The 21,065-nt window shown below is 36.8% G+C and overlaps 1 protein-coding gene across 13 annotated transcripts in view; it reads left to right on the forward strand.

Annotated features, from left to right (window-relative positions):
* Positions 1-21,065, forward strand: part of KHDRBS2 (KH RNA binding domain containing, signal transduction associated 2) — a 343,662-nt gene that overhangs the window by 83,594 nt on the left and 239,003 nt on the right. The window contains exon 1 of one of the 13 annotated variants that reach the window (XM_085056588.1): positions 5,552-5,741. The exons of 10 other annotated variants lie outside the window; for them this stretch is intronic. In XM_085056588.1, the coding sequence (XP_084912714.1) occupies positions 5,592-5,741 (150 nt within the window). In that variant the 5' untranslated portion in view covers positions 5,552-5,591. Of the gene's footprint in view, positions 1-5,551; positions 5,742-14,715; positions 14,832-16,010; positions 16,126-21,065 lie in introns of those variants that run through there. 2 more of the 13 variants (XM_085056590.1, XM_085056589.1) reach the window with 2 other exon arrangements.

The following is a 21,065-nucleotide window of genomic DNA, read 5'->3' on the forward strand; positions in this document are numbered from 1 at the left end:
ATATACTTTCATTTTGGAGAAATAAAGATAAAATTTTCAGCACTTGATATGTTCTGTTCTTATAGCAGGAATAAACTGTCCTCATTCCATTTTGAATTTTGAAAGATTTGTTGACCAGTAGTCTGTCACATTATGTTACATCACAGAAATTTCCATCTTGTATAATGATCGCTTGTTATTGCAGGAGGATGAATGCAGTGGCAGAACATTTCTACATAATACTTAGTCCTATGTAATATTTAGTCCCTCTGCATAAACTTTAGAACTCTTTTCCACAAAGATTTTTTTTTTTTTCATTTTAATTTCTCATGCCTTCGTAACAGGGTTTGTTTCAGTGGGTGTTTTAATTGAGGGAAACTGAGCAAACCCTCCCATTTGTCTTTAAGGCAATATAACCACTTTATGCAACTTTCAGTCCAATTGTGGCCACTGAAGCATTTTGCTGCTTCTGATTAGTCCCACAGAGTGTGAGCATCCTCATCTTGTCAGTTCAGAGGAGTCATTAAAACCTGGGTAAGCTGTGATGATATATGAGCTATGGGTATGTAAATTCCCTGTTAGCAAATGCATTCTTCATCTTGTCAATTTTTTGCTACCTGCTGTTAGCTCTGTAGGTAACCCTGTGCAGCTGATTGAGGAAAAAATACAGAAAGAAGATTTCTTGTAAAGAAATAGTAGGTGATTCCTACATGTTTATAATTAAGCTCTTTGGAAAACCTTGTAGTAAACTGATTTTCATGTTATATGGATAGAATAACAATTCAACATAGTGTCTGCTCTTGTGTCTCTACCTTACCACAGAGAAATCTACAATTCTATTTAATATTAAGGCTGTCTTAGAATAGAATAAATAGCATAGAACTGACATGTGTTTGAGATACACATTTTATATTTTTGTGTTGTTCTGTGTTCAAAAAAAGATTTTAAGAGTAAATTTTCAGATGTCCTGAAGGATGTAACATAGTTTCTTGTCAGTTATTGATTCACAATATAGGTGAAAATATTCCACTAGATTATGTTGGTTTCTCCGTAGAAGTTCAGCAACATAAAAGTACTCCTGCTATACTTAGTAGTGCCCTGCTGTATCAGTAATTTGTTTTCCAGCTGATGGATATAGGTTTTCCTCATAGCCATAATGATCCTCATACACACAGTGAGTGTACAGTGATACTCCTAGTGCAGAGCCATGCAATCAGCCCTTTTTTCGAGCATTACCGTGATGTCAGCATAACAAAGGGTATTGCCTGTCAGAATTACACCTTTTAAGTTCAGTTCAACAGGCCAGTTGAGGGTGGCTTTTTTAATTTTCATTACTACAGATCCTTTTCCTTTTTGCTTGTTTTAGATTCGTAGGAAAAAAAAAAGAGCATTTTGAAAAGATTTTGGACATTTTCAGAAAAAAAAGTGCATAATTGTGATGATTATTACTTCCTTACTAGCCTCTAAGATTGTTTCTTGTAAAGACAACTTTTGTGAAATTCACAATTATTAACAAATGAAAGTAAACAAAGCACAATGATGTGCAGCTAGGAAAAGAGGATTATATTTTACACTCCTAATTAGCCACAATATATGCTTTTAGCAGTCATTCACATATCAGTATGTTTTATTTAATGAAATCTAGATTATTGTTTTTTTCAGCTGTATTGTGAGGCACTCTGCACACACCTATCTGGTTGGTCACAGAAGAATCCCAAATGGCAGGTGAATATTTTACAAGTACTCTGTACAGAGACTGAGATATTCCATGCACTTATTAATGAATCAGAGCAGAACTATTTCATGGCAATCAGCAGATCAATTTGAGAAGGTTTTCCTTTATTTTGTACAGAGATTGTTCCAGTTACTAGTGTGAGGGGTTTTGCACAGGTGGTGGTTGTTTCTAGGACTATGTATGAGTGACTGTCCATCACTCATATTGCCTACTTGGCAGAGTCAATGCTTTTTTACTCTATTTGGAAAAAACCTCTAAACCAGTTTATAGTGGAAAACAAACTTTTGTTAAAAAAATATTGAAATGAAAACCTGCCTGACTTCATTTTGTTGATTGCTATAAATTAGTAACAGGGCACATGTATATATTTCTCTCAAATTCTTGACATCTGTATTGGATGAAGAGATGCTAACAGCTTCTTTCCATGCTAAATTAGTTATACATTAAAAGCATGTCTATCAGGCAGTAAATATCTAATGTATAGTTTTTGAAGAAGTGATATGTGTGGAGTTGTTAGTTGCCTTGACTTCTTGTTGGGCTTTTTGGAAGTTGTGTTTTATTTTGTGTCATGGGAACAGGAGATTCATTAGCCACATTTTAAGATTAGTGCATAGCTTGGTTGGAAGAAGGGGTGATGAGATTTTTTTTTAGATGTTAAGAAAAGCTAATTTCCTAATAGGCACCGTAATTGACAGTCTTTAATCAAAATCTGAAAAATGTGTTTTTAATGCATACTATGCCAGCATTTAATATTTATTATTTTTAATATTGATTATTTTTAATATTTATTATTTTTAATATTTATTAACAGCAATTAATATCAAGTTATGCAGTACTTCAGACCTTATATTAACCTCTTTGTGAAGATGTCAAACAAATGTGGCTTGAAAACAGAGGCATGAAGTTTGCCTGGGTGGTTCTTGATATAATAAGGAAAAAGCTGCTGAACCCATACAAAAAAGAAGTCTGGTATTCTTTGATTTCTTTAGGATTAATTGTTTCTTCTAATTTTTATTATCAACTGTTCAGTTCTCTTTGGACAAAGGATCTCGGGATATGTGTGTGTTTGAGCACGCCATTATGCCAGTGGACTCTGGAATAACTTAAAAGACTCATTTAAGCCACAACAATAAGAATTGGCTCTTTGACCAGAACTAGTCTGTTATATGAGTAAGTGCTAGAGGATATTGCCAGGCACTTGAGCCAAACTGGCCATACTGTTAAATTTTCAAATATTTCCTGACTTGCTTTTGACTTGGGCAACTCTCATTCTTTCCAAACAGGGCAGTATTTCACTGAAATTTAACTTCTGTTAGATTTGGATACAACAAATATTGAAAGTTTTCTTGGGTTTGTGTTCTGTGCAAATTCCATAAAACTGTTCAGTTTTTATCATATTAAATGCCTTTTGTGACCAGTCTAACATCTAGTGTCATCTTACATGAAAAATGAAAATGCTTCTTCAGATTAAAAAATAAAATAATGCTTTCAAACAGTTTATGAAATTATTTCCAATAACTCTTTTGTTATGTGAAAATTAAGCACTGATACATAGTTTTTCCAGTATTTACATATCACTGTTATCTTATTTCTATGTCATATATTTAAAGCAGCATGTTTAAAAACTAGGCTAATTTCTACAGTTGTTATATGTGTGCATATGCACTTTGTTACAGCAGCAAATTGCAATTTTCTTGTGAGTCCATTTGTAATAGTAGTATATGGGACTAGGAACCTATTGATTGAGTTGTTTTTCAGTTTCCATTCTGAACTCTGATGATCACTGTCTCTCTGTTGCTGGTACTGTTGCTCGAGAGTAGCAAATGGAAGAGAAGAAGTAGGAGAATATACAGAAGGTCATATACAGGGTAGAAGTGTTTTAGGCTACAGAACAGCCTTCTAGGGGTACACTTTGCTCCAGAGAGCTCAGGCTGGTGACACATCAAGCTTTGTCCTTGGCCTTCTCAATGTCCTTCTTGTGATTGTAGAAACGCAGTTGTGGCAGATTTCAATTGTACTGCAGTTTTAGAAGTAGGTCATAGCTTTAAATGTAGATTGACAGAGAAAGCATAAAATTGGAGGGTGCTTTTGGAAGGCAGTATCTTCGGATTGTAAGTAACACCAAGGAAGACCCCATGTAGTGCTGAGAATTTGAACAAATCTTTAATTCAAGCTGTGTGTATGAATTTGTGTGTAATGTTCCTGAATATGCCTTTCCCGGGACATACTATGCAAACACAATTCAAAATGGTTTTGAACACGTTTAAATTGTAGAATTATTAGAAGTAATAGTAGTAATAATAATTGTGCTCTTTGCTGACTACATGCCCTTTTTGTTAGTTGAGATTGAAGTATCAGTACATCAACTCACATTCTGCCAGGACTCTTTTTGCTGAGGGCTAGTTGGAGGTTTGGCAGAGGTTAGTGCTCCATCTTCTCCTACCCCATGGTGGATTTGTAATGCGTGATGGATTTCACCAGTGACAATTTCCCTAAGGCCACTGAGGCAGTGGGGAGCAGGTGTAGAAGGAACCAAATTGTGCTGTGTAAATCAGCAAGACCATTTAGAGCCATCACCCCAGGACTGATTAGTAGCGACTGGTGTTTGGAGATAGCACAGGTTTTAGTGTAGCGCTGAGCTGAAGTAGAAAATGAATTGTTGATAAAAAGAGCACATAAACAGCTGCTGTTCTTTCCAAAGGATCTCTCCTATTACAGAAGTCCTTATGACTTCTTCATAAGAAGATCTCTTATGAAAGATCTTGAACATGAATTCATTTTAATGGCCATGAACAAATGAATGCCAGTTTTATGTGCATTTATATGATAGAAATTTATCTTGTATTACTGTCCTAAAATAATGTTCCCTCTGTACTTGGCACTGGTGAAGCTGCACCTCAAGTGCTGTGTCTGACTCTGGGCCCCTCAAAGGTCAGGGTTGGCCTCTTCCCCCAGGCAACTACTGACAGGACAAGAGGAAATGTCCTCAAACTGTGCCAGGTGAGGTTCAGGTTGGAAATAACGAATTTTTTTTTCACAGAAGGGGTTCTTAAGCATTCAGCTGTCTGTGTAGGGAAGTGGTGGAGTCAGTATCCCTGGAAGTCTTCAAGAAATGACTGGACATGGCACTTACTGTTATGGTCAATTTGACATGGTGGTGTTTGGTCAAAGGTTGGACTCAATGATCATGGAGATTATTTCCAATCTAACTGGTTGGAAATGATAATCCCTGATAATCATTGGCATGACAATAAAATAGTTCCTTTACAAATTACTTGCTTTTATATCGTTTGGTATCTGGTTAAGCATGCTCGTCAAGAATGCTCAAAAAGTTACTGAAAATATTCCTTCATACAAAGAAGGAAAGGTTTAATGAATTAGCATTACTGAGTAGCATGTCTAGCTGTTCTGGAAGGATTTGATGCTTTGGGGCATCAAGCTTCTGCACTGTTCCAGTGTCTGACCCCCCTTTTGGTAAAGAAATGCTGCCTGATGTCTATTCTAAACATCCTGTGGCACAGCTTTGAGTCGTTCCCATGGGTCCTGTTACTGGATACCAGGGAGAGGAGCTCAGCACCTCCCTCTCTACTTCATCTCATCTGGAAGCTGTCCAGAGCAATGAGGTCACTCTTCAGTCTCCTTTCCTCCAAACTTGACAAACCCAAAGTTCTCAGGTGCTCCTTTTAAGATGTGCCTTCCATCCCTGTCACCAGCTTTGTTGCCCTCCTCTGGGCACATTCAAGGACCTTCACATCTTTCTTGAATTGTGAGGCCCAGAACTGGACACAGTTGTCAAGGTGACACTGCACCAACGCTGAGCACAGCAGGGTGGTCCCTTCTCCTGACCAGCTGGTGATGATGTTTGCTGCACCCCAGGATGGGTTTGCTCTCCTGGCTTCCCAGGCTCACACTGCTGGCTGATGCTGAGCCTGCTGCTGATCAGCACCCACTCATCTCTTACTGCAGAGCTTCTCTCCAGCCACTCCTCTCCCAGTCTACACCTGTGACCAACCTTACTCCATTCCAGGTGCAGAATCCAGCATTTTGACTTGTTAAATTTCATGCTGTTAATCATATCCCAATGCTCCAATCTATCTAGATCCCGCTGCAAGCCTCTTATACCCAGGAGAGTCAACTGCACTTCCCAGGTTGGTTTAATTGCTCATGGTGCACTCATTAACTGCTAAAAAGTATTTCTCTTGTTGTGGAGACTACTTAGATTCCTTTTTTGAAATATTGAAAACTATTTCTAATTGATTTTATAACTGAATTTTAAACATATTAGGTCATTCATATCAATACATTACTGTTCTCTGAGATCATGAAACAAAACCATAGTTGAAATGTGTTTGTTGTAGTATTTGGGTTGTGATAGCTCCTAACAAGTACAGGTTGAAACCTCTCTTTCTTGGAAGAGAAAAAGGTATGTTAAGGAAATACCTCAGATACATAATTTAAATTCATACACTCATAAAATAATGTGAAATAACAAAAAACATAAAAAAAATCAAATTTCAAATAATTTTTCAAATCATAAAAACTCCTAAAATATCTGAGTAATAGATTATAAACTACTTCATAATTTAATAATTGAGTTTCACTATTTCTTGCTTTACTCAGAAGACAAAAAAAAGAAATTTCTTACACAGCAGAAGTTACTTATTTTGAATGGTTCCATTTTCAAGCTCTTTTGAAGAATTTTTCAGAAAGTATTAGAAATGAAAAAAACCCCTAAATTTCCCAAAGTGGTGTAGAATGCAATTAATAAAAAATCAGAAAAAGACTTCATAGATAATTTGGTTTTTAAAAACATTTTCATGGTTGCCTTTGATATGGTGCATTGACAGGTTTTGTTTCTGTTTTCATGGGGGGAGATCCTACTTCCAGTTTAACATTTTTTTCTCTAAGTGTTATGAGATCCATATGAGAAAAGAAAGCAAACACAATAATTTGCTTGGTCTTGAAAATCAAGCTCCTTAAGGAATGCAGTACAGTTAATCAGGTTTTTATAGGATATGTGTTGTTTGAAAGAGACGGTGTATTTTTATGCTGAAGGTGTCACAGCTGTATCTCTCCGCTTCCTCATTTACTACAGATAAATTTTCCTTCTTAAAAACTGCATTAACGTTGCTTGATATCCTCACAGCATGCATACCTTATGTTAAAGTGTCTTTATCGCAATAATTATGTTGCTTCACTGAAGGAAGAAGTATTTATTTAGACAAAATACTTGATGCTTCTGAATTTGGGAAAGGTTACTATGGTGAATATGAAAAAATGTTAAAGAATCTGACTAATGCTACAGTTGATGCAGCAGTGATTGCTGTAATTAATTTTTTCCCAAATATTTTCTGTTGCACAGCATAACTTCACAAAATCTATACCATCTGGCTGAAAAGTTCCTCATTTAGCTCTGGTGGAAAGGAGATATTTTTTCTTTGAAATAACAGTTAATTTGTCACTCAGTACTGCAGAATAATCACCTCTGCTCAGTAGACAGCCTTGATTTCAGTGTCAGAAAGGGTTTCTAAGGTGTTCAGTTTCACTGTGTTTAAAAAACAAAAGAAAAGGCAGAGGATTTAGATTTCTACACTTGGCATGAAAGGAGCATGTTTGCTCAGGGATTCTTAGGAGAATGAAGTGCAATGAATTTTGTTGTCCTAATTAGTTCTGTATTTATTTGGTTCAGAAGTTAATTCAAATTAGGATCGCATCAATTCTGAGTAAATGTGTCCAAACAAGAGCTAAATGCAATTTAACTACTCCAGTTAATAATTTGTTTTAAATGCATTTTTAATACCACTGTAAACAAAGCCTCAGTCTTTTAACTAACACCTTTTTCCATGGCACATCTAGGAGTTGTTTATGCTAGGTTTTCTTTCCCATTTTAAATACAGGGAAAATGTGATGCCACACATGATTCTGAGCTGTGAGGTGTCCCCAGAATGGCTGTCTCAGGTGGATATTTGGGTAGCACTGTCTGCAGTGAAGGCTGTTGTCTTGTGGCTGGTATCAGTGCCAGACTGCACTGGATACAGCAACTTCATGGGTGCTGGGCTCAGCCTTCCACCTGCAGCCTGTTGGCAGTTTGCTCTGCAGCTGCTGGTCTGTGTTATGTCCCTGTGCCATTTATGTCTGTGCTCTCCACAGTTGCCTGGTGTGGGTTATAGCACTTCTCACAGGTAATCTGATGCAGACAGAATTTCTCTGTGTTCCCTTGGGAGTCCAGACCAAAGTAAAGCTCTTTTCCTTGCCTACGTGATTTGGAGAACACAAAATCTCTAGTGAAATACTCAATATTGGCATGGGACAGTCCATCTCCTCACATTATCTCTTCCTTAACTCTTGCCCTGGGTGTAGTCCATGTCTTGAAACTTAATTTTCCACCCTGTGGCTTCTAAGCTTCTTTGTTAGTATCTTGAGTGTGACTATACCCAGCACATGCAGGAGGACAAAATATACTCATCCACAGTTTTCCCAAATAATTTAAATATATTAGTTTGATTTTGATATTTATAATAGATTAAATATGCATCATTCAGATGCTGTGAAATATTGTTTCTTTTTTTTTTTTTCCAAATACATGAATTAGCATTCATTTGACACATAGAATTCTTGGTCTTTGCCTCTACTTGTGTTTTGTTTTGTATTGAATCGTGTATTTTTCATTTCACGTAATCCTTGGTTTTAATAAGATAGTGTACTTTATTATCAAGTATTTTTAAAATGAGGTGTGAAAAACTTCTTAGGTTTGGTGATGCAATCCAAATTGCTTTTTCAATCTCCTGCTACTGCTTCCAGTAACATGGTGGTTGGCTTAGCTGAGTAGAAAGGGGAAGGTCATATTTTGTTCTTTTTCCCTCAAAACACTCTAATTACATTTGTTTGGAAAGTTATCTTTTCTTAGAGTTTTTAAAATGTACTTTAGGCTTAGAAATTCATGCCCTCTCCCTTTTAACATTATAATAGTAATCAATGGTCTTGTATCAGCCTTACAGAGGAAGAGATTGGAGTGATTAATATTTATGTGTAATACCTGAAACACTGAATGACTTTGTTTATAGGAAGTTCTTTTTTAGTGCAAACATGTCACGGGGTTTTAAGAGTCTTTAATCTAGTAAAGCATTAATCTAATAAAGAGGAAACTTTGGTATGGCAAAGACAATAAATATTTTGCTCTTGGATTGGAGCAGTAACCAAGGCAGTCATGGCAAATCCAGCAGTGCCAGTGCAGTATGGTCTAGCCACATCATTAGCATTGCATCTCCCATACTCTGTAAAAAGATAAGTCATTTAAAATACATCTGGGCAATCATTCCTGGCCCAGTAATTCCCGAGGACTGCTTGGATACTGCTGGAGAGGTCTCACTGACTGGCCCAAGGCCTCTCCTGAACATTTGTCATGGCGTTGGCATTGCCAATGTCCAGCTGTAGCGCTGGGCTTGTCCCCTGACACTGTGTTCATGCAGATATGCAGCCTGTGCAGCCCGCTCTGCTTGGTGGTTTAATAATTTCCAAAGTCTGAGCAGAAACAGGAGCTACTTGACCATGGAACTGAGAGCAATTCCTCTGCCCATATGTGCCAGTGTGGAGAAATGGAAACAGGTTTTTCAAATCTGTGCAGACATATAATCCAAATGACAGTGTGGTCACTGCATTGTAATTATTTTGAATTAAATGAGCTGTAACACATCAACATGAATATTTGAACATAGAGAACAGTCCTGTGTTGCATATGTATAATGTATATTTTAGTCAGCTTAAAGCTGTAATTTTCCTGTTTCTAGTTCATACACTATTTCCTTTGGGACATTGCTCCCCAGTGTAATATAGCTCACTAGTCCTGGCAATTTAAAAACTTCCCTGTACATATCTATATGAGCTAATTTTGATTGTGCCAAAACAGAATCAATGGATTTAAACAGAAATTGATTGTTTGGCAAGGCTAGAGCAGAGTCTGTATTTCTGATGTTTGTCCTAAGTAGTATTCTATCTTAATACTTTAAATATGTAGAAGGCTTTTTAATTTTTTTTTTCTGGGATAATGGGATTGAAATGCCATGTCACCTGAAAGGAAGCTGATCTGATTAGACGTGTGCAGTCCCTTTAAAAAAATAAGGATTCATACTAATTAGCTAAACATGCTAGAATTGCTAATGATACAGGCTAAGACAAAGAGCTAAGAAAGAAAACACTTGAAAGAGGAAATATGCCCAATATCTTTTTAATCAATAATTTTTTTCTGGCTTGTATTTTCCAGTAGTACAGGGAAATCTGAGTTATAAGGAACCATTTTGTATAGAATGGGATGGTATTTATAGCTCCTAATAAATTACTGTTACTGGTTAGAGCTCGATTTGTTTTCAGAGATGTACTAAATTTTGCTTGGAGACATTGGCACATTGATTACTTCTAGTTTTCAGGTCAATAGGGACTGTGCTCTGCTTATAGAAAAAATGAGAGGTTACAGTAAAAAATTTTGATTGAGTTAATTTAAGATACAAGGACTTATTTGTATACATATGGCTCTGCTGACAATGGCTTTAAAAAATCTCTTTTAGTGTAAAACAAAAAATATTGATTAGCTCTGAAAGCTGTCATTTAGCAGTTTACAAGAGCACTTTGAAACCATTTATATGAAAATTAGGAGAACCTGAATACATTGAATGTTTCATTAATTGTACGTAATGACATAGATTTTTTTCAAAGTGTGCACTAGACTCAGATTGTGCAAATTAACAGTAATTGTTATGTAAAAGAATATTTTGACATGTTTTCTGAAGACTTTCCAGAAATCCTGTGCTGTAAACATCTCTGACTCACTTTCTTTTTTACTAATTTCTTGTCTTTTTCATGTCTTCTAATTCTATATAAAGCTTTTTTTTTTGTTTTAATGTAAATAATAGACAGTTCTTCTTCACATTATAACCACCTCTCAAAAATAATTATTAAGGAGTTTGCCAACTACCTCATGCCTATGGCCTGTAAGTGCCTCAAAACCCTATAAAGGTAGAATAATTATTTAAAAAACATATATTTTGCAGATAAACCTCGATGTCTACATCTAATATCAAACACATTTTCACTTATTCAGCCTGTCCTGGTGAATTCTGTCATATTGTAAATAAATTTGGTGTTTTTCAGTGACAAAGTAAGAAAGGAATTTTAATTAATGTTACTACTTAAAAAGGCTATTTCACAAATATGCAACTTTCAATTTAGCTAGGTCTAAATCTGCATTGAAAGGCTATAAAGTGTTATCTTTGAAAATCAAGTTTAAAAGAGATGAATAATCATCTTTTTTTTAGATTAATTTTTATAAAGCCTACACCAGATGATTAATCACTGGTTTTTTTAGCAAATTAACAGGAAAAAACAGAAAGAACCCCATTCTGCGCTCTCTTTTTTTTTTCCCATCTGAAGCAGATCAATGAGTGTGAGTTGTTTGATAACCAGAGTGTTGAGCAATAATTATGGTACATCCATGTTAGTTACATTGCCTCCATTTCTTAGTCACAAAAATATGATAATTCCTGGACAAACATAGGAGTAGGATTAGGTCTTCAGCCTAGTTGCATAAGTTGCAGTCTGAAGAAATGCAAGGAATTCATTAATTTGTCATGTTCTATCTGGAATAAAAAACACCCATTGACATCTCTTCCTGAATAGCAGAGAAAATGTATCGCCATAGATGGATTGTAATTAATTTTTCAGGGGTGATAATTTATTTAAATGAAGAATATAATTTATTTAATGGCCATCGCTGTTATAAATTGCTGTCTGTGGATCTGAACAAAATCTCTAGATATGACTCTGGAGTGCTGTCAAAACTGGATCTTTTGGAGCTCAATATTTGGATCAAAGTGTACTTAAAAATATATTTTTAATATATTTCAGTCAATTGTGTTTGAACTAAAATACAAGAATTCTGTATGTATGCCTAAAGTTTCAAAGGAGAGTATAATATATATCTCAAAATAAAATTTAGTGCAAAAATATAATTACTTTTGCAGTATAATGCAGTATGAACAAAATGCTTATATGTTTTGTTTTTTCTAATATTTTTTGCACAGTAAAAATTTGCTGACAGTACATGTGATGAACATAGCATGTGATCTGAAAAACGATTGCAATACCTGCTTCACTATCTCTGACTGTTTCAAACTCATGCAAAATACTGCAAATGACATTATAATCTGTGTCCTGTTGTGGTTTAGCTCTTCCATCAGGGACCAACACTGGACACCTAAAACCAAAACAGAACACAGTCAAACTGTGCAGAGATACATCTCCAGAATATTACCCCAACTTCCTCCCAGCAAGGCTGTCCTGAGCTCAGGGTAGTTTCTTCTGGGGAACCTTCTGGTCATTCCTTCTTAAAACTCAAATTTGGAGGATTCCTGTGGAGAAAGCTTTCTTGTGCTGGTTCTGAGACTGCTGCTTGCAAGAGTCTTTTTCCCTCTGCCGCCTGGTTTCGTCCTTGGAGGAGCCTCTGGAGTTCATGCCCAGTCAACCTTCTTCATCCTCCTCATGATTTTAGGGGTCTGTTGCATTTCTCAGTTGTGTTTTCCAAAAGCTCAGAACCATAACTAACTAACATGACTAACTCAATGATTCTCATTTAGTCACTGTTTGTATAGAAATTTTGTTTGTTTGTTTCTGTAAAAAAAAAATAAAAATTGTTGCTTAATTTGCTAAGTCCAGGAGGCCATGACTGTACATAGTCTTCAAGGTGATATGGTATTTCTAATTTATGAAGTGGAATAATGCTGTTCTCTGCTTTTTTTCTTTACTCCTACTGAGTTGTTATTTTTCCTGATAAAATTTCCAAGGAGTTAGAATCAGCATACCATTTTGCTTATAAAGGTGGAATTGTTTTTGATGTATTTTACATTTATTTACATATAATTTCGCCTGTAATTTTATCACTAATTTTTCCACAAGCCGGGTCTTTTGGAAATCAGGTGTCTGGTTATCAGTTTATTTTGTCCAGGTTAGTTTGTTCTTTGGAGAACAATGATAAGTGCCTGAGAAATTATTTCCCTTTAAAATAGCCATCTCAGCTCTTTACCTCTCTAATGTATTTATTTTACTGTTCACTAAATGCATTGTTTATTTTGATTTTTAGTAATAGAATTGGAAATTCTTAGAAAATGTTTATTGCTCTGCCTTCCTCCCAACCACCTGTCACAGTTTCCTCCATTATGAACCCAGATGGAGAAAAAGCATTTTATTTTTGTGTTCTGACCTCATCTTTCTTGAACACTCCTTTTATAGCCTGAACATCTGTTAGCCCTACCAGCTCTCTGTCTGGCTTCCAAGTCTCTGAATAATACTTTATATTCTCTTTTTTATACTGTCTCCAAGTAGTTACTCAAAGTTTTCTCTTCATTGTTTTGTGTGGATTTGACTGTGGTTTTTTAAGGCTGATAGTTTATGGTCTTTTTTGTTGTCCTTATTTGAATACAACTTCAGATTTTAAAAGGACCTTTTTCTTGATTTTAATAATTGAGTTAAATATTATTTCATACCCTTCATATGTAATCTCTTTGATTTTGTAGGCATATCCACAGCTGGATCTCTTGTACTTCAAAGGAGGTATTCCATTTTTGTACAAACTCATCCTATCCTGGATGTGGCCTCAGTTCCAGGTGTCTCTCAGTTCTTCCTTCTGACACTGCTGTTTCAGCCCATGATTGTAGCTTTGCCTCAGAGTATCGCTTTCTCTCTGAGTCTGCACATGCCATAGTGAGAATTTGGCAAAGGCTGCTGCTGTGCAGGTTGCAGCTTTCAGCTTCCAAACAGACCTGCATTTTGTCTCTGGAAGTTCCATCCTGCATCCCTTGGCTGTTTCTTTTTGTAATGTAAGGACTCCACACTGCTGCCACCAGTATGTCTCTGGAGTCTGCACAGAGATTTGGGGTCCACAGGATGCACATTCTCCTCAGAGGCAACAGTACCAGCTCTCTGTCCACGTCATGGTTACAAATATTCTGTGATATTTCTGAGAGAATAGTAAAGTTCTAGGCTCGTCAGACTTGATAGCTGTGACACTGGAATTCATCAGCTGAAAGCCTCTTTAGGATTTGGGCATCCATGTTTGTTAGCAAGCATGGAGTTAATTTCTTTTCTATTTGCTAAAGATTAACGAGACAGCTGCTTTCTATTATTGTAAGGGGCGATGTACAGGCCTAAGAATAACCAAACATGTAATGTCCATACTCTGCATCTACATGCATTTGACAAACCTTAGTCTGGAAATTACACTTTCGTAATACACTGAGAAATACCCATTTTCTGTTGTAATTATAAAAACGTGCAGAATGCCACCTGCCAGAAGAAGAGACATGGCAAGGGTGAAAGTTGTCATCTGAGGCAAATATCTATGAATTTAAATGCTTTACATGAAGTTTGATGTTATGCACTGATTTTAAAATAAATATTTTCATAAAGCATTTTCTCATATTAATCTAGTGATTTGTGATTTTGAGGATGGTGCTGTCAATGTGAGAATGCATTTGCTAAGTTGTCAACATAATTGTAAAGTGTTTTAAGTGGATAAGATTACGTGAGTGAGTAGCTGTCCACTGATTTCATTGCTGTTGCAGGTTGAAGTGCACTGGTTTGTTCTTATTTTGGTGCCATATTATTTACAGGTGTATTCAGGTTTAAGGGAATAGAATTGTTTCGTAAATAAATTTACGGTGGGAAGACATTGCCAGTAAATGACACGTGGAACAAATCCTTAGTTTTTACGTTTGAGAATGTATCAGTTTGCTTCCTCTATTTTGCTGTAATCTAAGTGTTTAACACATATATGGTCTTTATCAAATAAAGAAGCTTCAAAGCACTTTTGAGATTTACACAGAATATAATATTCCATGTAAACTTGCACATACATTTCCCGTCCGTGTCTGTTGGAAGTTAATTTTCCTTACTGTTTCACATACTTTTGTCACATATTTGTTGTCATCGTTTTATTTCAATTCAGTGGCTATTGCATTTGCAGAAAGACAGTATAAATGCTTGAGGGTTGCAAATCAAAACATTTCCTCTTTTGTAACACCTGAATGCAGTGATTTCCTGACAGAACATGGAAGAGCACTGGAAGGTGCAGGTAGGTTCCCAAGAGGACTAGAAGTTGCTCTTCTGTTCGCCTAGACATTGAGCTCCAGACCCGGAATTTATGACTTTTGTGAATGTAAATGTGTGCGAGTTCCCAAAGTTCACACAGTTATTGAATGCATGAGGCAGTTAAACTGGAGATGAACAGCAGCTCAAGGCAGAGAAGAGTGTGAAAATGGGACTGATGTGCTTGAAATTCAGCACACAGACACGAGTCACACAATTTGGTCAGGTGCCACTGTGAAAGTGAGTTTCATAGCCCGAATCATCTTCCTGGATACCAAGTCTATTATTTGGGTATGGCTGTGTCACTTCAACCCTTCCAGGAGAGCACTCCCGGCTCCCTTGACCAGCTGGAGTTTGGGACATATTGTCTTAACAAGGTGAATTGAAAATATTCACTCCCTTCATATTGGTGGCTCTCTTCAATACGTATTTTGCAAACACATTCATCCTTCTTGAAGGTTGTAGATGTGCTAAAGCAAGGTAATTATAATGGAATAAATATTAAGTTAAAACCAGATGGTTATTAAATGTACCTGAGGCATTTCTTAATCTTGTGTTAGAGGAGAATTCAATATTACTTCTATAATATTCTTTTAAGTGTGAATCAGATCTTAGCCTGGGGTGCGAGAATAAGATAAAGGTGCAAGTGAAAAAATTAGCAGATCATTTAATATTTTATGTGGTAGGGGCGTCCAAATCGCAGTTTTGTTCACCCTGGAGTTGTGTGGCAGTGGCAAGACTGTTGGGTACTACAGCCTGCATTATTCATAGCCACTCAGGCCCTCCAGCTCATGCTTGCCATCTCATTTGTCACATACTATATGTCTTGGTCTTTCAAGGTGTTGTCCTGAAAGTACTCTTTTCTATGTTACATTAATGAAGTCTGAAGCACAGTTACATTTCTTGCAAGGGAATGCCATCAGCAAAGTATTAGAAATGAATCTCAGGTTTTTGGATTCTTCTGATGCTCATATGCTATAAAATTCTGTAATTTCTATTTTTTTAATGAGAGTGAGTAGATATTCTGAATTGCAGTTAGTGAGTGCTATGAGCTATCAGCTTGGCAAATTATGGACATTTACAAATCATAGAATCATGGAATCATAGAATGGTTTGGGTTGGAAGAGACCTTGAAGTTCCAATCTGCCTGCCAGGCAGGGACACTTTTCACTTGACTAGGTTGCTCAGAGTCCCATCCAGTCTGGCGTTGAACACTGCCAGGGATGTGGCATCCACAGCTTCCCTTTGGCAACCTGTCCCATTGCCTCACCACTCTCACAGTAAAGAATTTCTTCCTTATATCTGATCTTAATCTACCCTCTTTCAGTTAAAAGCCATTCCACTTGCCTGGTCACTCTATGCCTGTGTAAGCAGTACTCTCCATCTCTCTTGTAGGGTCCCTTGAGGTACTGGAAGGCTGCTGTAGGGTCTCCCCAGGCCCCTCTCTTCTTCTCAGGCTGAACATCCCCAGCTCTCTCAGCCTGTCTTAGGAGAGGTTCTCCAGCCCTCTCATCATCTTCGTGGCCTCCTCTGGAGCTGCTCCAACAACAAAATACTGATAATGGGGGGAAAAAACGCACATTTCTTTTATGCTTATTAAGTACAGTGATTGATTCTTTACAGTTAGCAAATCTATTGCATTGTTATAAAATTACAGAGGGATTATTCTGTATGTGTGTTAAGTTTGGGTTTGCAATCAGCGGTGTTAAATGAAATATAAATTGAGGTATCTGCTGCATGGGTTACTGCTGTTACAACTGGGCCAGTGTACTGTGGAGGAGGAGGCTCTGCAGGTCCTCTGGTCTGCATGTTTAAGTGCAAGTTGGGGCAGTTCCAGTTTGGAGAATGGACATGCTCTTTCTGTATATTAGCTGTATAAACCAATGGAAAGCTCTCTGCCCAATAATGGAGTTAATGCTGGCTATTTTCTTTCCACAAGCTCATCACTGTGAGAAAAAAAAAACCTAAGAAAAAGAGTCTATTCAGTTAGAATGCATTTTGCTCTTTGAACAGATTGCTGCAGGAGGTAGCTTTTGAGAATCAGCTCGTGAACAGTGGCAATTTACTTAATTATATTTATCCTGTATTGTCCCAGTTTGTATTCTGTCTTGGCACATCTGATTGAATGGACAAATAGGGCACAATATATTTTCTCTTAAATTTGTATGATTTTCACCTGAACTGTAGTTGAAATCAGACAGATGTCTTACCTGAGCTCTTTGGGAACAGAATTCAGCAGCAGTTTGAGTCTTTGAATTAACTGAGTATCAGCTGTTTCCACCTTGTCAATGTTATTTTGGAATGCTTTTTTTCTCTTCAGACATTTCTTTGCATTACCATCTCAGATCAGCCAAGACCTCATTAAAAAGTCTTGAAGGATACTTTGTTTTCTTCTCTAAGTATAAGAGAAGTAGAAGATAATGAGATGAAAGGATGAAAAGTTATATTTTCTTGAATTTGTCCTTAGTAACAAAGAACAAAAAAAAATCACTATAGAAAATGCTACACTGCTGAAAGAACCAGAGTTTCATAAAACATTTTGGAGTGCTTTCACAGGCTTGTTTAATTTCCACAGAGCTATGTGAGTTTGCATATGTCAATCACTTTAAAGTATTGCTTTGCTTTGATTATGTACACGACTTGAGAATAAAATTGTTTGCATAGTACTCAGCATATGTAAATTGATACTTAAATGCTGCTGTAAGTGTAATTAATAGCAAAAGGCAAAATCAAGCTGACTAACAGAGTTTTAAATTAGATTAACATAAGCCATTTGTGATTTCATACAATGGTGTCTACAAAATTAGGTACTATATGCATATATGTTAAATCAGTTTATTAACACACTGGGTCCAAACTAACTGTTGTTATAATTTCCTTGACTGGTAAGAAATTTGTGTTTTATGCTACATTTGCGTAGTCCACTTACATACATGGGAAAGATGCTTTATTTTTATGGTTGGGTATTCAACCCTAACTTACCCTGTTTCATGTTGACTTAGAGCTTATTTTGGCAAATAGAACATCTGGCAAAGAGAAATCTTTCACATAATATGAAAGCATATTCAGCTCAGTAAGATGACATGCATGGAAGTCCCACTGTATTACAACTTCTTTAGATCTTCCTTTTACATTACAAACTCTTCAGCTTAGAAAAGAAGTTGTTAGGTTGCTGCCAGTTAGCAAAGAGCAGATGGTGTTTATTACTGTGACCAGTAAATTGTGTATCTGTGGGAGTAATAAGCCCAATTAGCCAAATGTTGATTGTGCTTTTAAGTGTTGCAGTCTTGGTACCTATTTCCATACCTGTGAGTATGCTCAGTATAAACTTCTTTGTGCACTTTGGAAAAAGCTCAGTGGTGCACTTCTGCAGCCTGAATTGTTGGCATTCACATAAATACCGTTTTAGATAATGTCTTGCAAATGAGCCAGTCTTAGACACACAGTTCCAAGAATTCCTTATTGCTTACTTTGTATATTTTATTTTCCTGTAAATAGTAAAAGTTGATTACTTCAAGCTTGGCTAGAATAAATGTTAAAAGCCAGGTGGCTTTGTGTCCTAAAGAATCCTCTTGCCCTTTATTCAATAAAATAAAACTTCAGTACAAGAGAAAGTCATGTTTAGCTCAGCATAGTCTGCAGTTTTCAATAATACTGCTCTTCTTGCACAGTTTCCCAGTAAGGAGTAGTGAGCCATAAAAGAACTTCCTGACCTTTTAGATACATGGGTTGGGTTAAGTCACTTCCTCTGGCTGGTGACCAGTTTGCTGACATCTCTAACTGCTCCCCAGCACAGGCTCCAGAAGCCTGAGAACCATTCCTGTTGGCCCTCAGCCTTCACCACCCCAGCTGAGCTGGACACATAGGAACAACCTTAGGAAGAGCAGCGTAATCCCAATTGCAGGAGAAAGACAGAAGCCAAAGATAAAAGTGTGACATAGAATCATAGAGTGGTTTGAGTTAGAAGGGACCTTAAAGATCACCTGGTTCTAATCATCCTGGCGGGGGCATCTTCCACTAGACCAGGTTGCTTAGAGCCCCATCCAGCCTTGCCTTGAACATGAGGATCCTGTTTCTCATTTCTGAGTTGCAAAAGCAGGCTCTGTGTGGTCTTTCCATCAGCAGAAGCTGCATGCACTTCAAGTAATAATACCTTTTTGGTAACTGAGCCTGATGATTTTAATAGCAGTAGTTTCAGCTGTCCCTTCCTCACAATCCAAATAAGCAATGGTAGCTACCTACATTTCAGCAAAGTCTATTTTGGGTTTTTTTTAACATACTTGACAGCTCTTCAGGGTCAGGATCATGTCTTTCTGCATGGCTGTTTACTGCCTGGTACAATGAGTCTCCCTGGGTACTTCTGCAATTAAATAATAAGCCCTCCGCAATTAACAACTTGTTAATTGAGGATTTAATATAGATTCACAACTTTAATTTGTTCCTTGGCTTTTCCTCAGTTACCTCACATTAGGTTTAAAAACAGAACCACATAAAATAAAATGTTTGGGTGTCCCATAGATAGCAGATTTTAATAAATAACACAGCTAATACATGTATTAGAGAAAGAGCCATTCAAATTTTCCTGACTTAAGAAAGTTCAGTTGAGAAGGGTATATCAGACACCATTTTTTTCTTTCTATCAGAAAATTTACTTTCATTTTGAGGCTCATTTAAATTGCTTTATTTGAATGCCACAACTTGTTACCAAAATTCTGACAGAAAACTGCTAAAAGTGAGGGGCCATTTTTCCTATGTCAGTGTGGACTTATATCTAGAAGATTTTTGTCTGGAGTTGCTGACCATTTGTTTCATGGAGTTATTCCAAAGATATATTTTCACTGTAGATTTAGGTGCTTGAAATGAGCTAGTAAATAGCCAGGCAAGTATTGCAGCATCTTCTTCAAGCACACCATAAATACGAGTTCCTAGCACTTCTCAAGATAAAAAAAGGTGTAATAAAAATACATCTATTTCTTAGGTAAATCTTCTAGTCACAGTAGTTTTAATAATTCTAACTTTGTTAATCACATTTAATTTATTCTTGAAGTGACTCCATTGATTTAAACCTGAAATTAATTTGGCCTAGAGTTTTCAAGAAGCTGTATTTTCCCTTTGAGCATTTAATTTTTCTGTGCACAGCCTGGCATTGGGTTATTGTTCAAAGCCTAAGAGATAAGACCCAGTGAGCTCTGTAGGAAAGGGCAGCATTCTCCTTTTCTCCTTTGGTTCTGGGACTGCTGCAGGGACATTTCTGTGTACAACACTGAAAGAAAGCAGTAGTACACGTTCCTTGGAGTACATCTCCAGGGCCTCTCTGGAATACATTAATTTTCTGCTTCTGTTGTTTGCTGTCTCCTGACATGCCCTGCTAGAGTTGAGCCCTGCAAAGTTCAGTCCTACCAAACAGGTGTCTTGGAAGCTCTTCTCCAAGAGATTGCAAGCATCACATCATATTGCTGTAGTAAAAAATAAAGTTGCATGCTTATCTGGAGCACTAAATTCATTTTGCTAAAGCCAGAAAGTACTAGATGTTGAATGGGGTAAGCAGCTACATGTAGAGGGAGACAAACCTCAACTCTGCAAATCTGCTGGGCAATGGAATGGAATGGAATGGTTCCAGTAGGAAGGGACCTACTATGGTCTGTCCAAATGCCTGACCAAAAGTTAAAGCATGCTATTACAGGCATTTGCATGCTGACAAAATGTTGAGAATTCATAGTAGTCCAGTACTGCCTTAACGTGAAATCCCTTATGCATATCAAAAGATGAGAGACTTTTAAAATAAATGCTGTTCTAAATGAACTATCAGAAGTCCTAGGATAGGACCTTAATTATAGCCCGGTCTCAATTTTTAAGGTTTTATTCACTAGTGACTGTCTCTGTCTTCTCCCCTTTTCTTTAGAACAGTATTGAATTTAGAAAGATTTCCCACCCCCTATCCCCTCTCTTGCTCTCCATGAGTAAAGACAGGATTTTTTGAGGATAAGTTGTTCTGAAAATGGAATGACACTTTGTCTTTCCACAAAGGAACTGACAGCAATGGTGAACAAAACACACTATGAAATAACAAACCCGTTTCATGTTGTCAAGCCAGGGCTATTTCTGTTTTGCTGCTTCTAGAAGAAATTAATTTCTTCTCCCAGTTCAGGGCTTTGTTCTGCTTTATCTTACAGCTGGAAACATTTGTCTTATCCCATTTGTTATTTATCTAGGTTTTGTT

This window comes from Lichenostomus cassidix, chromosome 3 (assembly GCF_008360975.1).
Source record: "Lichenostomus cassidix isolate B80296 chromosome 3, HeHo_3.0, whole genome shotgun sequence".
Taxonomy (NCBI): domain Eukaryota; kingdom Metazoa; phylum Chordata; class Aves; order Passeriformes; family Meliphagidae; genus Lichenostomus; species Lichenostomus cassidix.